Here is a 20,592-nt window from a genome sequence, read left to right as displayed (position 1 = left end):
TTTTATAAAGACCCTATATTCTTACCAAACTTTTCCTCCTTTCAGTGGAGAGAGAGTTACTCTGGCTATATCCTGTCCAGGTCGAGACCTTTTGCATCATCTGTGGAAATAAAATCCACTCCAAAATCAAGAGCCAGTTTAGGATGAGCTGAAAATCTGATGATGTTCATAGAAAAACTAAACCCCCCAATCCTTAACAGATTTCTAATGCCTCTGTGCATCATTGAAATTCTAGGTATGCTGAGGTCTGATTAAGTCGAGAAAGAAAATAAAGGGCAAAAACTTAGCTTGCCACTGCACAGAGAAGCGCAGTGTGACACTTCCACATCAGGTTTCTGTTTATCCCTCAGGCTGCAGCGGCAATGACTTCAAAGTTTGATGGTGTCTTTTCTTCTTTTTCTTTTTTCCTCTCCCCCAAGATGTTGAGCAGCAGGCTAATGGATCCCCAGCAGGACGCAAAGACAGCAGAAAGCGCGGAAATCAGATGTCAATGTATTCCTCTGTATTCCTCCAGGATACCCTACTAGGACGGAGCTTACTAACCAGGGCTTCAGCCCTCTCTCCCGGAACACGCTTTGCTGCTTCCCTGCCCACTCTTGGCTCCCTAAGCTCCCTGATTAAAATGCTGTCACAGATAAATCATGAATTCTGCCTGTTAGGGCCATTTTCTATTTTTTTTTTTTTTAAAGAAAAGTTTGGAATCATTAAGATAAAAAAGATGAACAAGTTATGCAGAATCATATACTCACCTATAAACTATGTCGTATCTCTCTATTATATAACTATCTGTAGATCAGGGACTGTTCTGTAAAGTTTTCTTTCTTTCCCGCCACTTTATTTCTATATTTTAATTCATTTTCTGTCAGCCACTTTCAACCAACCTCTAGAGTATTAACTTCCCAAGGAAACGATTTGGTGGGGATGTGGAGGGGAGAAGGGAATTCTCACTGTTTCAACTCAGCATTGTCACAGGTCGACTGGAAATAAAAGTTGTTTCAGAAATAAGAGTTTCTTCTCTTCTCTCCCTCCCTCCCTCCCTCCCTCCCTTCTTTCCTTCCTTCCTTCCTTCCTTCCTTCCTTCCTTCCTTCCTTCCTTCCTTCCTTTCCTTCTTTCTTTTTTAAGATTTTTAAAAATTCATTTTAGAGAGAAGAGAGAGAGAGAGAGAAGGGGGGAGGAGTAGGACACATCAACTCCCACATGTGCCTTGACCAGGCAAGCCCAGGGTTTCCATCCGGCCACCCTCAGCGTTCCAGGTTGATGCTTTATCCACTGCGCCACCACAGGTCAGGCCAGAGATAAGAGTTGCAATTTTAAATGTAATGGATATTCAAAATGGACCGGTGTACTTTTTGTGAGTGCCTACCTTTGCACACAAGTAAGTAGCCCTCTTCTTTACCCTGTGCTTGGAGGAGAGACGGAACTCCGCAAAGTGGAATGCAAGCAGAGCGCATGGTCTATTATGTTATTTCACGAGCACAACCCTTTCAGAATCATGAAGTTAAATCGAATCATCTGGTGAAAGTCAACGAAGTCAAAAGCTGCATTAAAACTGTTATTTGTATCTACTGCTAGCTGCATCTCCACCCACCCCACCGGACTCTGGGTTCTCTCCTACTGCAAGCAGTACCAGCAGCCGCCCGACGGAGGGCTCCCCAGACAGCACCTCTCCACGCTGCTCCACCTGCGGGGATTCCAGGTCTCTATGTAATGTACCCAGGCTCTGTGAGCCTTCTTGCCACTCCAGCTGCCCCATCTTGGGGTCGGGGCCCTGGCCATTAAAAGAAATAAAAGGGACATTTCTTGTCTTGTATGTAGTAGTCTGTATCCTTCCGCCTTCTGCCATGCTGACTTAGTAAGGCCACAGTGGATTCTTAGGCTCTGGAATTCAGACTGTGTCATTTCAGATCAATCACATTTGGGATCCCTGTCACTTCCATACCTTCCCATTTGCCTTCTATCCTCTCAGACTCCTTATTATTGCACTTTGACGGTCAAACCCCCAAACCGGCTTTTCAGTAACAACCTGAGTTCCTGCAGACATTTTGCCTCAGTAATTAATGTCACATCAGTGACTTCCCTGGCTTGGTGAGTCATTTCCAAAAGAATCTGTGTCCTTGCCCTGACGGTTATTCCTTCCTACTGACTGATTCCATTTTAGTTTTGAAGCCCCAACAGTTCATGTATGATTATCCAGTTCAACGATGAGCAATCCGCTGGGTGAGCTGAAACAGAATAGGGCCCTGCAAAGAGTATACTTAAAATCACTCTGCAAAGTTTCAGTTTGCAGGCTCTTTGAAATGTTGGTTTCAAAACCTTGGAAAAAATTTACAAATGAAATCTATGAGATTATTAAAAAAATTAGTGATGATAAGAAATTCAAAAATATGATTTTCATGCTTTGTTGACAGAGAATATACAGCAGCAGGTATAAACATGAACTTGTATTTTTTATTGTTTGTTTGAGATAGTAAGGCAAACTCCCACATGCACTACAACTGGGATCCACCTGGCAAACCCTGATCTGGGGCTGATGCTTGCTTACTGAGCTATTTTTAATGCCTGAGTCTGAAGCACTCCAATCGAGCTATCCTCAGTGCCTGGGGCCATGCTCAAACCAATCAAGCCACTGGCTGTGGGAGGGGAAGTGGGAGAGAAAGGGTAGAGAGGCAGTTAGTTGCTTCTCCTGTGTTCCCTGACTAGAATCAAACCCACGATGTCTATAGGCCAGGCTGACACTCTATCCACTGAGTCACCAGGCAGGGTCTAAACATGAACTTTTATACACAGCTCCTTCCTCTTCAGAATGCCATGACTCTCCTCATTTAGTTTAATAAGAAAAGACAGTAGAAGAACCATCCAGTGGAAGTAGAAAGGTCATCACACCAAAACCAAATGCCCAGGGTGAGCAGGACACAACTTTAATTTAGTGATAGTGTTACTAACATTTCTATATGTTAATTTCCTGAGGATACAAATAGCAGGTGTGTCTAACTATAGATAAGTAGGAAAGCAAAACAGGAATAATAAAATAATGTGATGTGTAATATTACTCTCTAAATTCTGGAAATTGCCATTTTCAGTTTAAACTCAAGTAACTTCCTTTTTAATCTGAAGGTTTCAATGTATTTAATAAGAAGTGTTAGGGTGAAACAATTAAACTAATGTGGAAAAGCACCTGAGAGTCCTTTGCAGCATTTACTATAACTAATCACATGGGAAGGGTGTTACTTTGGGTTCATTCCTAAGCAGCTTTGCAAACCAGTACCACAAGTTTATCAGCTCCACAAATACATGTCTTCATTCTCCTAAGCTCTAGCCACGTAAAAAGAATTTAATTGCAAGAATAATTTATTCATCCCATTTATTGCAAATATGCCCCCAAAACTGAATAACACAAAAAACAATTCAACCTGTGCTGTCAAGAAAAATCTACCTGACTCAAGAGCTGCCTGGCTTATTCAGAAATACCAGGATCAAGGATGGGAGGAATAGACAGAAAGAAAAGAGTTGAAGATCTTATAATAAATGGCACATCATTCTTGATTTTTCATCATCTTTCATTATTAAAAAAAAGAACATTATTTTTCAATTGTAACTAAAATAATCTATTGTAGATTATTTTAAACTTTGTCTGACTTTATACGATCATGTACTGAATGGATCACAAAACAAAAAATAAATTTACTTTTGTTATTTATAATTGTTAAAAAATTACATTTAGCCCTGGCCGGTTGGCTCAGCGGTAGAGCGTCGGCCTAGCGTGTGGAGGACCCGGGTTCGATTCCCGGCCAGGGCACACAGGAGAAGTGCCCATTTGCTTCTCCACCCCTCCGCCGCGCTTTCCTCTCTGTCTCTCTCGTCCCCTCCCGCAGCCAAGGCTCCATTGGAGCAAAGATGGCCCGGGCGCTGGGGATGGCTCTGTGGCCTCTGCCTCAGGCGCTAGAGTGGCTCTGGTCGCAACATGGCGACGCCCAGGATGGGCAGAGCATCGCCCCCTGGTGGGCAGAGCCCCGCCCCATGGTGGGCGTGCCGGGTGGATCCCGGTGGGGCGCATGCGGGTGTCTGTCTGACTGTCTCTCCCTGTTTCCAGCTTCAGAAAAATGAAAAAAAAAAAATTACATTTACATCTTCAAGACAGTATTCTAAGATGGTTTTCTTTCTTTCTTTCTTTTTTTTTAGCTTAATGTGACAGGGCTCAGCAGTTACTAAAAGTGCTGAAAACGATGTGGTAGATAAGCCTGAAACTTAATGATTGTGAGATCCTTAAAAAACAATACTGGGTTTTTAATGGAGTTACAGAGTGAGAAAGTAAAGCAGTTATGCTTTCCCTGCATGTGTTTCTCATTTGAAGTTAGAAGTTCAGTTTGATAGAGCTAGGTTGGGGGTAAAAAGAACTCACCAGGTTTTACACATGAAAGCGAAATACTTAGAAGTAGAATTAAAAGCCAATCAATGTACACTAAACTGTTAATGTTAACTGATGCCAGCTCTAATCCATTCAGAAAGGGGAGTGTGAACTTTCAAAGCTGAATGCACTTGTCTCCCTGCCAGGAGCCGGGTTTCGAACACCAGGCAGCAGAGCTAGAAACCATTAGTACATCGTGCGCAGAATTCAGCGGTTGGCGTTTGTCACAAGCGTGTCAGAGAGAGAGATTTTAAGATGGACTGTGCCCACAAGTATTTAGAAGCACATTTCACAAAACTCCCTGGCCCAGACGGCTTTTCTTTCCTGAAGGACTTTTCCAAGCCTTCCGATTTTCAATGTGCTGGGAAGCTTCCTGAGTTGTTATTGGGCCAAAGAGCTTTCTCTAAAGAGATATCTATTAGGTTATGGCTAGATACTTGTGATCTGTAGGGCACAGTTTGAGAAGTTCTGAGAAAAATATTATCTCTGATTTATAAATGAGCGAGTTGAGGCCCATGAAGATTATGTCCTCAACTCTCTGGCCCTTTAGTGCCAACTTTTCTTAGGGTGATCAGAAATCTGAGAAAAGGTAAGCTGTAACTAGTTCTTAGAAACATGCATTCCCCCAAAGCCTCCTAAGACTGAAGTTGAATGCACCGTACATACATTCATCTGGCGCAGCCAGGACACACAGGCCCTCCCGAATCGCGAGTACCTGATACAGAGGCATGCAGATGCTATCAATCCACTCCAGTTGCAACCGAGGCAGTTCATCTTTCCGGTTCCGATCAAAAATAGCCTAAAATGAGGAAGAACCTTGCTTTGTTACATCGGAAAATTTTACAGATGCTTTGTCAAACGCTTTGCCATGATGATCCTATTTGTACCAACTGAACACTTCACAAACCACAGTCTACCTTTATACGTACTTTCTTTTCCTTTATCTATAATGAGAAATAAAGTATTTCACCTCTTTTTAAGAGATTTGTAAGCAAATTTATTTGAACTTTATAGCACGCAACTCCTTGGGGCCAAGATCTGTCTTCAGATATAGGTAACTGCCACTAAATCAAGCCATCAGGTCACAGGGAATTGGGTATAAGTCAAGGGGGAGGGGATAGGTTTCATTGCTGCAAAATAATGTGGGCTTTTATTTTTATAGAGAAGGAGGGTAGGATAGATTGGAATATATCCTTAAAAGCAATTTCACTTTAAATAGAAACGATTTGAATTTACCGTATTTTTCGCTCCATGAGATGCATGGACATTTTCCCCTCCACTTTTAGGGGAAGAAAAATGAGTCTTATGGAGCAAAAAATACGGTATTTTTCAGGGTGGGGTGTTGGTTTGGTAATTCTGTGTGTTCTTCAATAAAGTTCTGTCAGTCACTAATGAATTCCTAATTTGGGGGGCAGAAGAGGGTAAAAGGTGGATAAATGGTGATGGAAGGAGATTTAACTCATGGGTTGGTAAGTAAACAATACACTAGAGATAGAATTGTACACCTGAAACCTATATAATTTTATTAACCAATGTCACTCCAATTATTTTAAAACAAATAAATATTAAAAACTAAAATAAATTCCTAATTTTCTATCTATCTTTGGATGGATGATGGTAGGAGGTACTGGTTCTCTCCACATGCCCAACCTTTAAACTTTGTAATAGTATAATGTTTAGAAAAGTTAGCTATATTTTTGAGAAAAGAAGTGACATATATCTATTTGGCAGACATAAAAAGGGAAGGAATCAGTTGAAATTGGAGGGGTTAAATGGATTTCTTGAATAAACACTGCTGTTCTATACCAGTGAGAATGTTCCTCCCTTTGTTCTTAAGGACTAGCACCAGAGCCTAAGAAACAACTGACCTTGCACTGCCTGCCTGTCTTTCCTCTAGATAAAATGTGCCATCCATGTCATTTTGGCATTCATATAGGTCATGATGGCAGATTTAAGACATCCCCTTGGAAATGTAAATTGGTGTAGCCACTATGGAAAACAGTATGGAGATTCCTTAAAAAATTAAGAATAGAGTTACCATATGACCAGGAACCCCTCTTCTGGGTTTCTACCTTAAAAAATTGAAAACATTTATTTGTAAAGATATATGTAACCCTATGTTCATTGCAGCATTATTCATGGTGGCCAAGACATGGAAACAATTGAAGTGTCCTTTGATAGATGATGAGAAAAAGAAGATGTGGTACATATATATAATGGAATTCTATTCAGCCATAAGAAAAGATGAAATACTGCCATTTGCAACAACATATGTAGAATATCATGCTACACAAAATAAATCAGATGGAAAAAGTCAAGAACCGTATGATTTCACTCACATATGGGATATAAAACAGAAAGCAAAAAATGAACAAACAAGACAAACAAACAAAAACTTATAGACACAGATAACAGTGTGGTGATTACTAGAGAGAAAGGGTGTGGGGGGAGGTAGAAGAGGGCAAAGCAGGTCAAACATATGGTGACAGGACTTCGGGTGGTGGACACACATTACAATATACAGACGATGTTTTACAGAATTGTACATTTGAAACCTATATAATGTTATTAACCAAAGTCATCCCAATAACTTTAATAAATAAAAAAAGGCATCCCTTTGGTCCAGAGATATTAAAAAATCCTGCATTTGGTGGACTTATGAACGAGGGAGGGTGTCAGTGGGGCAGAAATCACTGGCTGCTGAGGCTCGCAAGATAGAAGGCCACTGCTGAAGGAAATGTCTCCAAATTAAGGAGAAGGTCACTGGCTCCCTCAGGTTCTGCTCCTCTTGGTCTTGCAATGTGAAATGTCAAATATCAGGGAAGAGGGCAAGAATTTGGAGAAGACAAATGTGTTAGAGAAAGGGATGGTCCTTGGGAGCTGTATGAGTCATGGTCCAAAATGTTCCTTTAAAAAAATTATTCTGTTTTATCTTCTTTAATCTTATTTTTATTTATTTATTTATTTTTTACAGAGACAGTGCGAGAGTCAGAGAGAGGGATAGATAGGGACAGACAGGCAGGAACGCAGAGAGATGAGAAGCATCAATCATCAGTTTTTCGTTGTGGCACTTTAGTTGTTCATTGATTGCTTTCTCATATGTGTCTTGACCGTGGGGCTACAGCAGACCGAGTGACCCCTTGCTTAAGCCAGCAACCTTGGGTCCAAGCTGGTGAGCTTTGCTCAAACCAGATGAGCTCGCGCTCAAGCTGGTGACCTTGGGGTCTTGAACCTGGGTCCTCCGCATCCCAGTCCAACGCTCTACTCACTGTGCCACTGCCTGGTCAGGCTGTTTTATCTTCTTTATAGCGCTCATTATTATCTGCTATTTTCTTATTTATTTAATAACTCTGTTTCTGATGTGTAGAATATAGTTACTTTTTAAAAATTCAATGATCTTTAGTATATTCAAATTAGTTGTGTAACCATTAACACAGTCAATTTTAGAACATTTTTTATCATCCCCAAAGAAATCCCATACTAATTAGCAGTTGCTCCTCATTCTCCTGCAAACTCCCGGATGTAGGCAGCCACTGATCTATGTTCTGTTTTTGTTTGGATGTATGTTTTCATTTCTCTTTGGGATATGCCTAGAGGAGGATTGCTGGGCCATACAGTGCTCTAATATTTAATGTTTAGAGGATTTGCCAAGCTGTTTTCCAAAGGAGCTGCATCATTTTACATTTCCACCAGCAATGTATAAACTTTCAATATCTCCACATCCTTGTCATCTTTTGCTATTGTCTGCCTTTGTGATTATAGCCATCTTAGTGGGTGTACAGTGATATCTCACTATAGTTTTAATTTGTATTTCCTCTGATGATTAATATATATATTCTTTGAAGAAATGGCTATTTAGATCCTTTGTCCATTTTAAAAACTGGGTTATTTGTCTTTCTACTGTTGTCATAATCATTCTTTATTCTAGAGACTAGGCTCATATCAAATGTATGATTTGCAAATAATTTCTCCCATTCTGTGGGTTATCTTTATAGTTTCTTGATAGTGTCCTTTGACTTACAAACTTAATTGTAAGGAAAGCCAATTTATCTATATTATCCTTTTGTCTCTAGTATTTATCCCTTGTATTCCTCTAAAAGGTTTATTGTTTTATTTCAACATTTAAGTCCATGATCCATTTTGAGATTATTTCAGGGTATGGTAGGAGATAGGGATCCAACTTCATTTGCCTGTGAATTCTCTTTTTCCCTTCACCATTTAGTGAAGAGACTATTTTCCCTCCATTGCATTGTCTTGACACCCTTATCAAAAACCAGTTGGCCATAACTGTAACTAAGGTTCATTTCTGGACTAGTCACTTCTTTATAAACGTTTGATGACTGGAAGTGAGATAGTGCACTGTCCTGTGCCTTTCCTTTATAGCATTTCACATCTTGCAACTGATTGTTAGTGGTTACCCAATGTCTATATTTCCCACCAATCAACAAGCTTTCTGAAGGCAGGAAAGATGATGCTTCGCTTATGACTGGATGCACAGTGCCCAGCTTCATGCTTGATACCTGGAGGTGCTCAAGTGTGTTCTGTTAACCAACTCACTGACTCTACTATCAACTCTCTGGCTGGTATCATGATCAGCCTTCATCTCTATGAAGTTACTTCGACAACCTTTAGGACCATGACACCTGAAGGTGGCTCCCGGACAACTTTCTTCCTTAACTGTCAGGGAATAGTGAACATACAGGTTTCGCTTCTGGGTGTATGCATTTCTAGACGACTCTGGACAAGGGATACCTCTGCCACAGCAGCCAAGAGCTAGTGATCAGCTGCGTTAAGTAGCCTTTTGTGAGGAGAGAACAGCATTTAGAGCTATCTTTCCACCATGAAATCGATCTCATTTATGTCTTCAGAAGGCTCTGTACCTGAGCCTGCAGACAAAGGCTCCTTAGGGCAGGGCCACGGCACCTGCCGGCTCACCAGTGCTGGCTTGGACTCACATTTTCTTTTAAATTAAATGAACTGTGGCATTGCTGCATTGTAAACCCTTCAAAGGATGCCTCTGAAACTGTGTTTGTTTTTTTTTTTTTTTAATTTTATTTTTTTTTTATTTATTCATTTTTTAGAGAAGAGGGAGAGAGAGAGAGAGAGAGAGAGAGAGAGAGAGAGAGAGAGAAAGGAGGGAGGAGCAGGAAGCATCAACTCCCATATGTGCCTTGACCAGACAAGTGCAGGGTTTTGAACCGGCAACCTCAGTGTTCCCAGGTTGACGCTTTATCCACTGCGCCACCAGAGGTCAGGCCATGTTTGTTTTTTTAAATAAAGGAAAAGCTTTTATTTGAAATAAATAGATATGTAGCCAAGAGAAATTTGGGTGGTACTAGGTTTTACACATTAGCTATGTATTCCAATTTAGTATCTTCATTTTGAAAACAAATTTAGTGTCACCAAATTTGGTTATAAAAATAAAGGCACACTTTAAAATGGCATAAATGTATGTTGCTTTGAAAACTAAAATAATTGGTGGGTGTTTTAACTTATTCTGCATACTTCATATAAATGGAATTATATACTATGTGGTCTTTTGTGACCGGCTTCTTTCACTTAGCGTGATTTCAAAGTTTATTTCTCTAAAATACATTACTACTTCATTCATTTATATTGCCAGATAATATTCCATTTTATAGGTATACCATATATTATTTATTTAGTCATCACTTGATGGGCATTTGGGTTATTTTCACTATTTGGCTATAATGAATATTGCTGCTAGTCTTATGACCTTTCATAGGTAAGCAACAAATAAAGAACAGCCAAAATTAGTAAGACTGTTAGTTCCAACTTTAAATAGGTAAAAATGTTTAAGGTAGGAGCTAGTTCTGCTGCCTTTCCTTGCTTTTAAATGTCAGCTAAAAAAAGGGCCTTAAAATATTCAAAACTCAGTTGATATGAATCCTCATAAATAGACATTCTTGATGACTGACACAATTCTTGAGCTCCATTGAATCTGCTGTGCTATATCAGACATTAAAATACTTTGCACTATTCTTAGAGTCACTGGAATTTTATTTATTCATTAAGAATAAGGAGATCACCCCCTTCCTTGAGGGTGGTGGCCAAGGCATTTATATCTTTTGTATCCTGATGAGTAAAAACAGCACCATCCTGAACCTACAGAAAGCATTCTCAAACAATATTTGATTGGATGAATCCAATATAAATAGCATTTCAATCATCAGAACCTAAATCCCCAGGTGAAACTTCTCATTTTGCAAAAAAAGAAAAAAAAACAGACTTGAAATGATTTGCTTTTGGGAATTTAAAATGTTCAAAATTGGAAAATAAAATCTCGAGTATCCATTATTTACTGTGGCTCTCTGTTCTAGTTCCTCAAGGCTGGACAGCTTGTCTCCATTTTTTTTTTCTGTATTTCTATTCCAAAGTAGCCATTGACTACATCTGAAATACCAGCACGGGGCTCTGAGTAACTCTGATGAGTTACTCAGCACATCCTCCCTGTGCCTACTTGTCACCTGGTGGGTGCTCGGGAATTCTTAGGTAGCTCACCACTCTTAATCAGAAACTTGGGAATAAGTGTTTAGAACCTAAGTTTAATTAAAGTTTTAAACTTTCAGGAGTGCTTTCTTAAATCTATTCTTAATTTTTCCCTTTTCCAAATTGTGATTTAGAGTCACTTTTTTTGTGTGTGACAGAGACAGAGAGAGAGAGAGAGAGAAATAGAAACAGACAGACAGGAAGAAAGAGAGATGAGAAGCATAAATTCTTTGTTGCAGCTCCTTAGTTGTTCATTGATTGCTTTCTCCTATGTGCCTTAACTGAGGAGCTACAGCAGAGCCAGTGACTCCTTGCTCAAGCCAGCGACCTTCGGCTCAAGCTCGCGACTTTGGGCTTCAAACCAGCGACCATGGGGTCATGTCTATGATCCCAAGCTCAAGCCAGCGACCCCACGCTCAAGCTGGATGAGCCTGTGCTCAAGCCGGCGACCTCAGGGTTTCGAACCTGGGTCCTCTGTGTCCCAGTCTGATGCTCTATCCACTATGCCTTTGCCTGGTCAGGCTTCTTTTTTAATAATGTCACTCAGAAGGGTAGATTCGTCATAATGAAAAGATTAACTTACTGAAGGAGTGAGTTTGAGTTCTGATCTCTCCCGATCTCCTTGTTCAAAGAACTCACTGGTTACAAGTTCAGCCACCTGAAACATATAAATATTTTAATTTATGGCTATGTGTGATTTATCACAAGACTTGGAAGTTATTTCTGGCTATGTGTATGGCAATTATTTTCAACATGAACAATCATTTAAAAATCTTGTGAGAAAGTACATTAACCTTTTGTATTTGAAGGTATTACAGAATCTAATCAATGAAACGAGTTTCTTTTTAATCAGAACTTGTGCGGTGTGTTTTTAGACCCGTGCCAACAGACAATTTCCAACAGCACAGACGCTTGCATATTCGAGATAAAGCACCTGGGTTGCCACCTTCAAAGTAGGAAATGGTCTTATCCAGAAAAATGAAGCAAGTAATGAACTCATAATAATTTGTTGTTACAATATAATATTAAAATGCATTTGTAATAATAATTTAGCCCACTTTTGGTTGTTTTTATGTAGATTCTTTATGTTGTTGCATACTTTTATCTTAACCTGGTTTAAACTTGCCATCACAAAAACTCCATGACTGCCTGGCCCTAGCAATATCTGTGAGCACTCTGGAAGGAGGAACCCTAGGGCACACCTCTGCTTCCTACTGGAGCACTTGGTCAAGGGGTGGGACTAATGCTAGATTCACTGTTCAGACCAGACTATTACAGCATGTCATAGTATTGTTTGAATAGCGTGATTTGTTCTTCAGACTGTCTGAATCCATTTCCTAAAAGTGTTCATTTATGGTAATTGGCACAGGCACAATAGAATGGAATTGTACCCCAAACTGGAGATATTTTTCCAAAGTAAGGGCCTGTATTTTTCCACTTTTCATTATTAGTGTGGAGGATCAAAAGCCATTGATCATAGACTCTTCTTTTCCAAACCTTGTGCTTCTAAGGATAGCTTTATGGGAAGCAAATTGATACAAAAGATAAATGTTGAACAGGTATTTGCAACAACACTGTGGCATGCATCTAGGAAATCTCTGAAATGAACTAGCTGGATTTACAAAATATTAGAATAACAACAACAACAAAAGCCTCTAGACGATCTGATAGCAAGAAGATCTGGATACCCAGACAAATTTTTCCCTATTCTAGGCTCTTCTAGAGAAGAGGGTCTTAAGTCTGGCAGAGACTAGAATGGCTTCATTTTGGTCAAATGTATAAAATCAAGATAATTTACCTACATGTCTTTCGAGAGCTTTTGTCAATCATAAATTGTAACATTGATAAAACATAAGAACATCTCTCTCTCACACACAAATTTGACAGCAAGTATATAGTCCGGTTATAAACAGAATATCTTTTCAGTTTAGATTTTAAACATTTAAAAAACTCAACAGCATAAAACTAGTTGAGACTGACTCAGTTTTTCTAGGACTTGATTCACTTCTCTGCTCTCCGGGTTCTGCCACTCTCTGGCACTTCAGTAAGCCAAGTCCATCTCTTCTGTCTTTGGCCTTTTTTTTAGGGAATAAATGGTCCCCTAAGGGCCTGGCCTTATTTCCTCAGTTTCCAGAGTGCTTCCTCAGTTGCTCTGAGGTGGGTCTTTTGTGCTAAAGAAAGCAAATGTACAACCGGGTCACTCCAAGATGGAAGTCCTGTGTAGGTCTGTAGCTCCAGGAAAGCAAAGAAATTAGAACAAAATCTCACCCTGGATCTTTCTAAAGTGGTCCTGGATATCTCCCCTATGCCCCTTTTCACAGCTCAATTTGTACCACTGTTTTGTTTGTACTTAAAAACCCAATCAGGAATGTTAAGTGGCTCCTGATTGAATTTTTTATTAAAGAAGGAAATTGACATGCTAATTAGGCCTGGAGAATCACTGGGGAAACCAGTGATTACAGTCATACTTACAGTCATGTCTGTGAGGAAGGAAAAGTGGAATAGACACCAGTAAAAAAATAAAAAATTGAAAGGGAATTTAAAACAAAAATTAACTTCTAGGAAATTAGAAATATATGTATATTTTTAAAATAAGGTTTCATTGTTTTTGTCCAAATGTTTCCTGAAATCATGGCTACGATTATGTTTGTTAAAATACCTTGACCTATTTAATTTAGAGATAAACACAAACAAGATCTCTAGTTTAGAGGTGTGACAAGACTTCTAATGAAAACATTTTGAAAAACATGGCTTTGAGCTTTATTTCCTTCAACTCTTGAATTTCTGCTCTTATCAGCAAAAGTTCACATCCTGAACATAAAATAATATTTACAACAGTGACAAAGAAGACCATCTATCAATGGCCGTTGGCCTCATTGATGTGAAATGTCAAGCAGAAACTTTACTTATTCTTCCTCCAAGTACTTTGTCCTGTCACTTTCCTGCCCCAACATGGGCAGTTTCTCCTGTAGTTCTCCCTTGACATGGACTTTGCTGAGGTTTCTGAAGGCTCTGGCATATCATCCTTTGGGCCACTCCCTTTCCCATCTTTTCTATTTCCCCCTAGCCCCCCTAAATTTCTCCCACTCTCCACTCTTCCACTTCCCTTCCATCGCTATCATAGTGGCCACCCCTGGTTTATACTTTCCCGCAATTCCTGCAAGAGCCACCTACCTCTTCTCCTCAGTTTATTCTCTGACTTGTCTGCAAGAGAGGCCTTCCCACACTGGGGAAATGAAGAGTGGGTAGAAATATAGAAATAATTTACTCAACCACACGAATTCTTCACAATCATCCTGCTTTATGTAACTTCAAATATGTCTCAATAAAATGAAGAACAAAACTCAATTGGAAGAGAGCAATTGATTGGAGTAGAGTTCAATAGGAAAACTGCTCAATCCTCATTGGACTGTGATGTGAGCAAAAAAATTAACTTTTATTCTTTTAAGCCAAAATTTGAAAATGTGTTTGTTACTGCAGCAAAGCCTGGCCTTACCTTGACTAACATAAACATTGGTATGAAAGTGAGGAGCTGCTGTTAGAAAGAAAGAAAAGGGGAGAGAAGGTAGGTAAGAAGAAAGAAAGGGCAGAGAGTGAAAGGAAAAGAACAGGAGGGAAAAAATAAAGAAAAGAAAGAGAGGAAAAGATCCTTAGATATGTGGTATTAGCTTGGGGGCCAGGTAAAAAATATGAAGAATGATGAAAGGCTATATAGCAGGGGTCGGGAAACTTTTTGGCTGAGAGAGCCGTGAACACCACATATTTTAAAATGTAATTCCATGAGAGCTATACAATGACCTGTGTATGTTACGCATTATTCAATAAAAATTTGGTGTTGTCCCGGAGGACAGCTGTGATTGGCTTTAGCCACCGCAACCATGAACATGAGCGGTAGGAAATGAATGGATTGTAATACATGAGAATGTTTTATATTTTTAACGTTATTATTTTTTTATTAAAGATTTGTCTGCGAGCCAGATGCAGCCATCAAAAGAGCCACATCTGGCTCGCGAGCTATAGGTTTCCGACCCCTGCTATATAGGGATGATGATTCACGTTACACAATGGCAACACATTTAGTACAATTATCACTGAAATAAGGCAAATAATATAACAAAGGAGCTTACAGCTTTAGGGGAAGACAAAGATTCTTACAAGAATCAAGTCAAAGTTATGGCCGTACACTCAGAGTTAAAATCTCAGTGAATCAGGTGGTACACACTTGATCCTTTCAATTGCACCAAAATGGCCCAGAGGAATGATTTAACTACAAGGTTCTCTCACCGGTGCCCATTAGGTCCAAAGTAGTAGGAATTAACTCATGAGAGAGAAAGAAAGATAAATATATGTAGATAGATGTGTGCGTGTAGTTCTTTGTTCCTGAATATAAAGAAGCAAAGAAATATAGCAGGTCTAAAAAGTTTGTAAGGAATAGAACTATGGATGTGGTTATAGGCAAATGGAGATAACTAGAATCATAGACACAAGAAGCTGACTAAATGTTTAAGAGAGTTTCTGTACCAAAATTAACCACAAGCATGTGACTACTTAAAATAAACCTTGGGCCTTACCCTTCTTTAGGTGGGAAGCAGGCTGAGAATTATTGGCTGTCATCAAAGAGGATAATGGAAAAGGAATAATTTTCCTGGGTGGAGCTAAAGGCCACGAAAAATAGTGAAGCCACAAGCATCCCCCAGAGAATCAGGGTCCAGCACAGATGTGAGGACCCTCACAGTAAATGCCCAAGAGGATTTCAAAATTGCTGTAGATCCTTAGCTGCCAAATGTTGCCACCTATTCCTTTTCTGAATAGTAGTGTGATGACGGGTATTTTGTGGTTTAAGTGTACATTAGATGATGTATTTTGGGTATGTGTAGGTCTTTAATGTGCATCCAGGCCTGATGTACAGACTAGCAAATATCACCCAGAGATCCTGGATTTTGAGCTTGAGACCATGACTGATGGGACATTTGGTCATCTTCCCTGGGGAGAGAGAGAGCATATTTTGCCTGCAGGAGGAGAGGGAATCATATTTTTGGTGATTAAAAGAGCAAATTGTGATAGTTGTCTTTTCAATAACCATTTCTGGCATTTTGACTTCTGGACACATATATCCTGGTTGGCTAGGGTTTTGTGACAAGTTCTGGTCAACTACTTGTTGTGGGTGGGGGTCGGTATTTAATTGCCCATGCAAGACCTACCAGGGAACCTACTGTAATGATCCAGAAGGTGGCTATTCCTTTATCCCAGCCCAGAATGAGGACAAAGAGGTGCTATCCCATTCTGAAGGCGAGCAATTAGGAGTGATTTGTTGGTTTAAACCAATAAGATTGTGGGTTTAGTGATAAAATTGCCTATTCTGCTGACACACATCATTTAAAGCTGCTGATTGATGCATCCTGTGTAAGAAAGCGTAAGCCACTGTGAAGAATGAAGGCTTTGGAACCTAATATGTTAGGACTTCACTATCTAGCACTACCACTTAATAGCCTTATTTTCCCCATTTGTGAAACAGACATGCTCACTGTATTAGTTTACCGGGGCTGCGATAAATTACTACACACTTGGTGGCTTAAGACAACACATTTATTCTCTCAGAGTTCTGGATGCCAGGTCTCCAGTTTAATATTAGTTCACTGGACAGAAATCAAGGTGTTGGCAGGGCCATCTTTCCTCAGAAAGCTCTAGGGAGGAATCTGTTCTTTGCCTCTTTCACTTGCTGATGGCTGCCAGCATTCTTTTGTTTGTGGCTGCATCACTCCAATCTTTGCCTTATCTTTGCATTGTCTTCTCTTCTAAATGTATAATCACTTGTGCCCCTCTCTTATAATGACACTTGCAATTGGATTTAGGACCTATCTGAAAAATCCAGGATAATGATGATGATAATGCTAATAATAATGATGTTCTTCAATCTAATCATATCTGCAAAGACCCTTTTTCCTTTTATGGTAATGTATATAGCTCCCAGGGATTAGGAGCTTTTATCTTTGGGTTGCCATTATCAGCATATATACCTACCTTAAAGAGGGTTTTGAAGATTTATGGAATAATAATATATAACAGTCATTTAATATTAGTTATTTACTTAATCAATAAATATTAGTTATATGAATGTATCTTATTTCCTTAAAATGTCAAGTCTTAAGATACCAAATCATGGCCCTGGCCAGTTGGCTTAGTGGTAGAGTGTTGGCCTGGCATCTAGAAGTCCCAGGTTCAATTCCCAGACAGGACACACAGCAGAGGCACCCATCTGTTTCTTCCCCCCCTTCCCCTGCTCTTCCACTCTTGCAGCCATTGCTCGATTGCAGTGAGGTGGCCCAGGCTCTGAGAATGGCTCCATGGCCTCCACCTCAGGTGCTAAAGAAAAGCTCCATTGCTGAGCAATGGAGTAAAGCCCTAGATGGGCAGAGCATCGCCTAGTGGGCTTGTGGGGTGGATCCTGGTTGGGGCACATGCGAGAGTCTGTCTCTCTGCTTCCCTTCCTGTCACTGAATTAAAAAAAAAGATACCAAATCACTATTTTAGATCCCTATAGTTCACACAGTCGGTGCCTCATAAATCTTAAAGAGATATTAACTTCAAATACTTTCAATAATCAAAGATCTTAAACTGTGTAGTTATGGCATCAAAACTAGTCTTGCTTAGAACAGTTTTTGGCAGTAAAACCAGATGGTAAGTGCATGACTTTTGAGTACAAATCAATTTGGACACTGCACACCATGACCAAAGAGCCTTCTGATCTCTAAATAGTCTATAAAAGGAAAAACATCATTTCCTTTTTACCTCTTTGGTTTTTGTTGGTTTATTTGTTTCAGATGTAAAAAACTGAGCCCTGTGCTAAAGTATGATTACCTAGTCAAAAAACACTATTTTTAAAACTCTGCCTTACGAAAGGGTCAAACTGTTATTTCAATTCAGTGTGTTAAAACAAAAATCTTCCAGAGTCAGAAATACTATTAGTCAGTGGGAGCACAATAAGGACATTCCAGGCAATAAACTATGTGGAGCCTAAGCCTCCTGCTATTTTTTACACCATGTTAATACTGATGCAAATTGACTAGCTTTTCAGTGCCTGGTAGTCGGGGCTCTGGGAATATCCTCCCCCAAGTCCCTCCTCTGCTGAACTGTGCCATTAATCACTACTTGCCTGTCTCGAGATCTCCCATGGTTTGGTCACGGCTCCAAGGTCACAGGCTGTCATTAACATTGATCTGAAAAACAGAACCAAACAAAACAACCTGAATAATCTTTTGTTGCATTGCTAAACAAACCCATCCTAGAAACATTAATAAATAAAATGGGATGGAGGCAAGCTCACATCTTCTTTTCCTCAACAAGGGAAGCACTGTTTGCGGTCTGTGCTTGGTGTCTCCATCCTGTGGCAACGCTGCTGAGGAAGACAAAGCTTGCACACACCCGTGGCTGCCCTTCTGTTTTTTCTGCAGCAAATGGAGGAAAGCAAAGCACAGCTTTCTTTACACCTGAGCTGAGCACGCTCCGCCTAAAATAACTTGTAATGGGGAACGCTTTATATTTTTAACTATCAACAAGCGGATCAGTATATAATACTACGTACATACATAGGTGATGACTCTAATCATCAGCTTATCACTGACTGATGAGAACGGAAGAAAACCTAAACCACAGAGGTAAGGCACATGCCACGTTAGAAACTGCTTTTCCTCTCCTCTATGGAGCTGAGATTTATGGGTAAGAGCTTCTGCTTCATCCCAGTTTACTACCTGGCTACAACCATGTTTTATAAGGATTAGAAGAAACATATTCAGCTACAACTTTCCTTCATTGCACATGTAAGAAAGCACAGGAAAAATCTGAATCAGATTGTAGGGGAGCAGATTCCTATTGGGTTTAAGTATAATTCACACAGAACTGTGGATAAAACATGGAGAACAATTCAAACTGAAGAGAGTTCTGGTGCTTATAATTTGATGTGGCAGGAAAGGGAAAAAATAAAATACATTCTTTGTCCCAAATATGCTTCGCTGTACTAAGAACAGCAGCAGGTGATGAAAAGTAATGACAGATCTGAGCTGGCAAAGTGTGACTTGGCTAGCTCGTTTTAGAAGAAAGGGTGTGTTGTTACAGGTCAGAGGGCTGTCCTGATGTCAGGTGTTAACATTCCATACCCCGCCGGATTCCAATGCCATGGAAACATGTCTGCTTCCCAGATGGCAGATCATATCCATATAGACGGTGGTGGGGGTTGTGCAACTTCTCTAGGAAACCTCTCCAGGGAACAAGGCAGAGCGGCAGATAACAGCAGGTCTTCAGAGCAAAACCAGGCGCACCAGCATTAGCCCTTTTGGAGTCAGGCAGCATCTAATCTCAAACAACCCCCGTGTTAAGGAAGCACTGTACAGACACATGAGCCTATTCCTTAGACTTGGTCTTCTGTAACAAGCACATCTGCAGTGCTCTCAGCTTGCCTGCTTCTGCACCAGGTGCTTTACCAAATGACTCCTGACTGAATGAATCCTCAGCACAACCTTCCGAGATAAGCACTCTGAGTTCTACTATTTTACAGAGAGCTAAATGGAAACATGGAGGTGTGAAGTCACTTTGCCAAAGTGAGTCAAGGATTCAGGGTTCTGTGCTTATCACAAAGCTAGCAGACCTCCTCTTGCTAGACCTGGAGGCTTCTCATTTTAGGTTCTGCTGGTCCCAGAGGGGAATAAAACTGTAATCAATGTATTGGATTCTGCGGTCTCTCTCCTGGACAGGAAATAATCTCTCTAAGCTTGCTTATTTGTACCATAACTTGGATAATTACTTAGGTCCCATCTGTTTGATTATTTGAAGCTTACTTCTCAAATTCATATTCGTATTACCATTAATCAATTAATAAATAAGCTTATTTGGTATCTGCTAACTGCTCTGATGATGATAACTCTAATAGTTACCATCTATTGAGCAAGCCTACAGGTAAGGATACTATTATTATCTCTATTTTATAAAGCAAATAGTGTTTTACCTTCCTTGATCAGAAAGGTTAGGTAGCTTGCCCAAAGTTACACAGCTAAAAAGTATCAAAACTAAGAATGGAATCCATAGTCTGACAAAAGAGTCTCTATTTTCAATGAATACTTGACAGTGAAGCAAAAAGTCTCTACAGAGAAGGAAGACAGAAAAGGGCTGGAAACAAGGGTGGTAGAGTGTCTGAGCACTATCTGATCGGCACTGGGGAGTCAATTAGGGTGGGAGCTCGGGAGGAACCTGTCTAGACCCTCAAAGAAAAGACTTTAGGTGGTAGGTATGCAAATAGTTTGAATAAGAAGAGAACTGAAGCAGGGAAAGCAGTTGACAAGCATCAGCTGATGAGGGCCTTTGATGAAGAAGAACCGGGAGAACAGAAAGGCCTGGATAGCGTGGGAGATTTCCACAGGAAGAACTGAAGGAGGCAAATGAGCAGTTTTATCTTATTTTTCTGTAGGTCAAGCCTCTGTATGAAGTCTTTTGTAAAGAAAGAGAGCAAGAAGGGAGTTTGCACCAACTGTTTTAGTCTTGAGGTCCACACAATTATAGTCCAATTTACAGTTAAGTGGTGCCAACCTGCTCAGTGCAATTGGACAAATGAATGGTCAGGAATAAGGAGGGCAGGCCTCTATCCTCAGTGGCTGGGTGAAGATGGATGCTACACGAAGATACCTGA

The 20,592-nt window shown here is 40.1% G+C and overlaps 1 protein-coding gene across 2 annotated transcripts in view; it reads right to left on the bottom strand.

The window, feature by feature from the left end:
- The window catches only part of PDE11A (phosphodiesterase 11A), a 467,655-nt gene that overhangs the window by 38,739 nt on the left and 408,324 nt on the right, over positions 1 to 20,592 (bottom strand). For both annotated transcript variants that reach the window (XM_066232547.1, XM_066232548.1), the window contains 3 exons: positions 18,070 to 18,133; positions 11,500 to 11,574; positions 5,122 to 5,205 (listed from right to left, as the gene is read on the bottom strand). In XM_066232547.1, the coding sequence (XP_066088644.1) occupies positions 5,122 to 5,205; positions 11,500 to 11,574; positions 18,070 to 18,133 (223 nt within the window). The remainder of the gene's footprint in view (positions 1 to 5,121; positions 5,206 to 11,499; positions 11,575 to 18,069; positions 18,134 to 20,592) is intronic.

Source organism: Saccopteryx bilineata, chromosome 5 (genome assembly GCF_036850765.1).
Source record: "Saccopteryx bilineata isolate mSacBil1 chromosome 5, mSacBil1_pri_phased_curated, whole genome shotgun sequence".
NCBI classification, from domain to species: domain Eukaryota; kingdom Metazoa; phylum Chordata; class Mammalia; order Chiroptera; family Emballonuridae; genus Saccopteryx; species Saccopteryx bilineata.
This window is presented reverse-complemented; position numbering and strand designations above follow the sequence as displayed.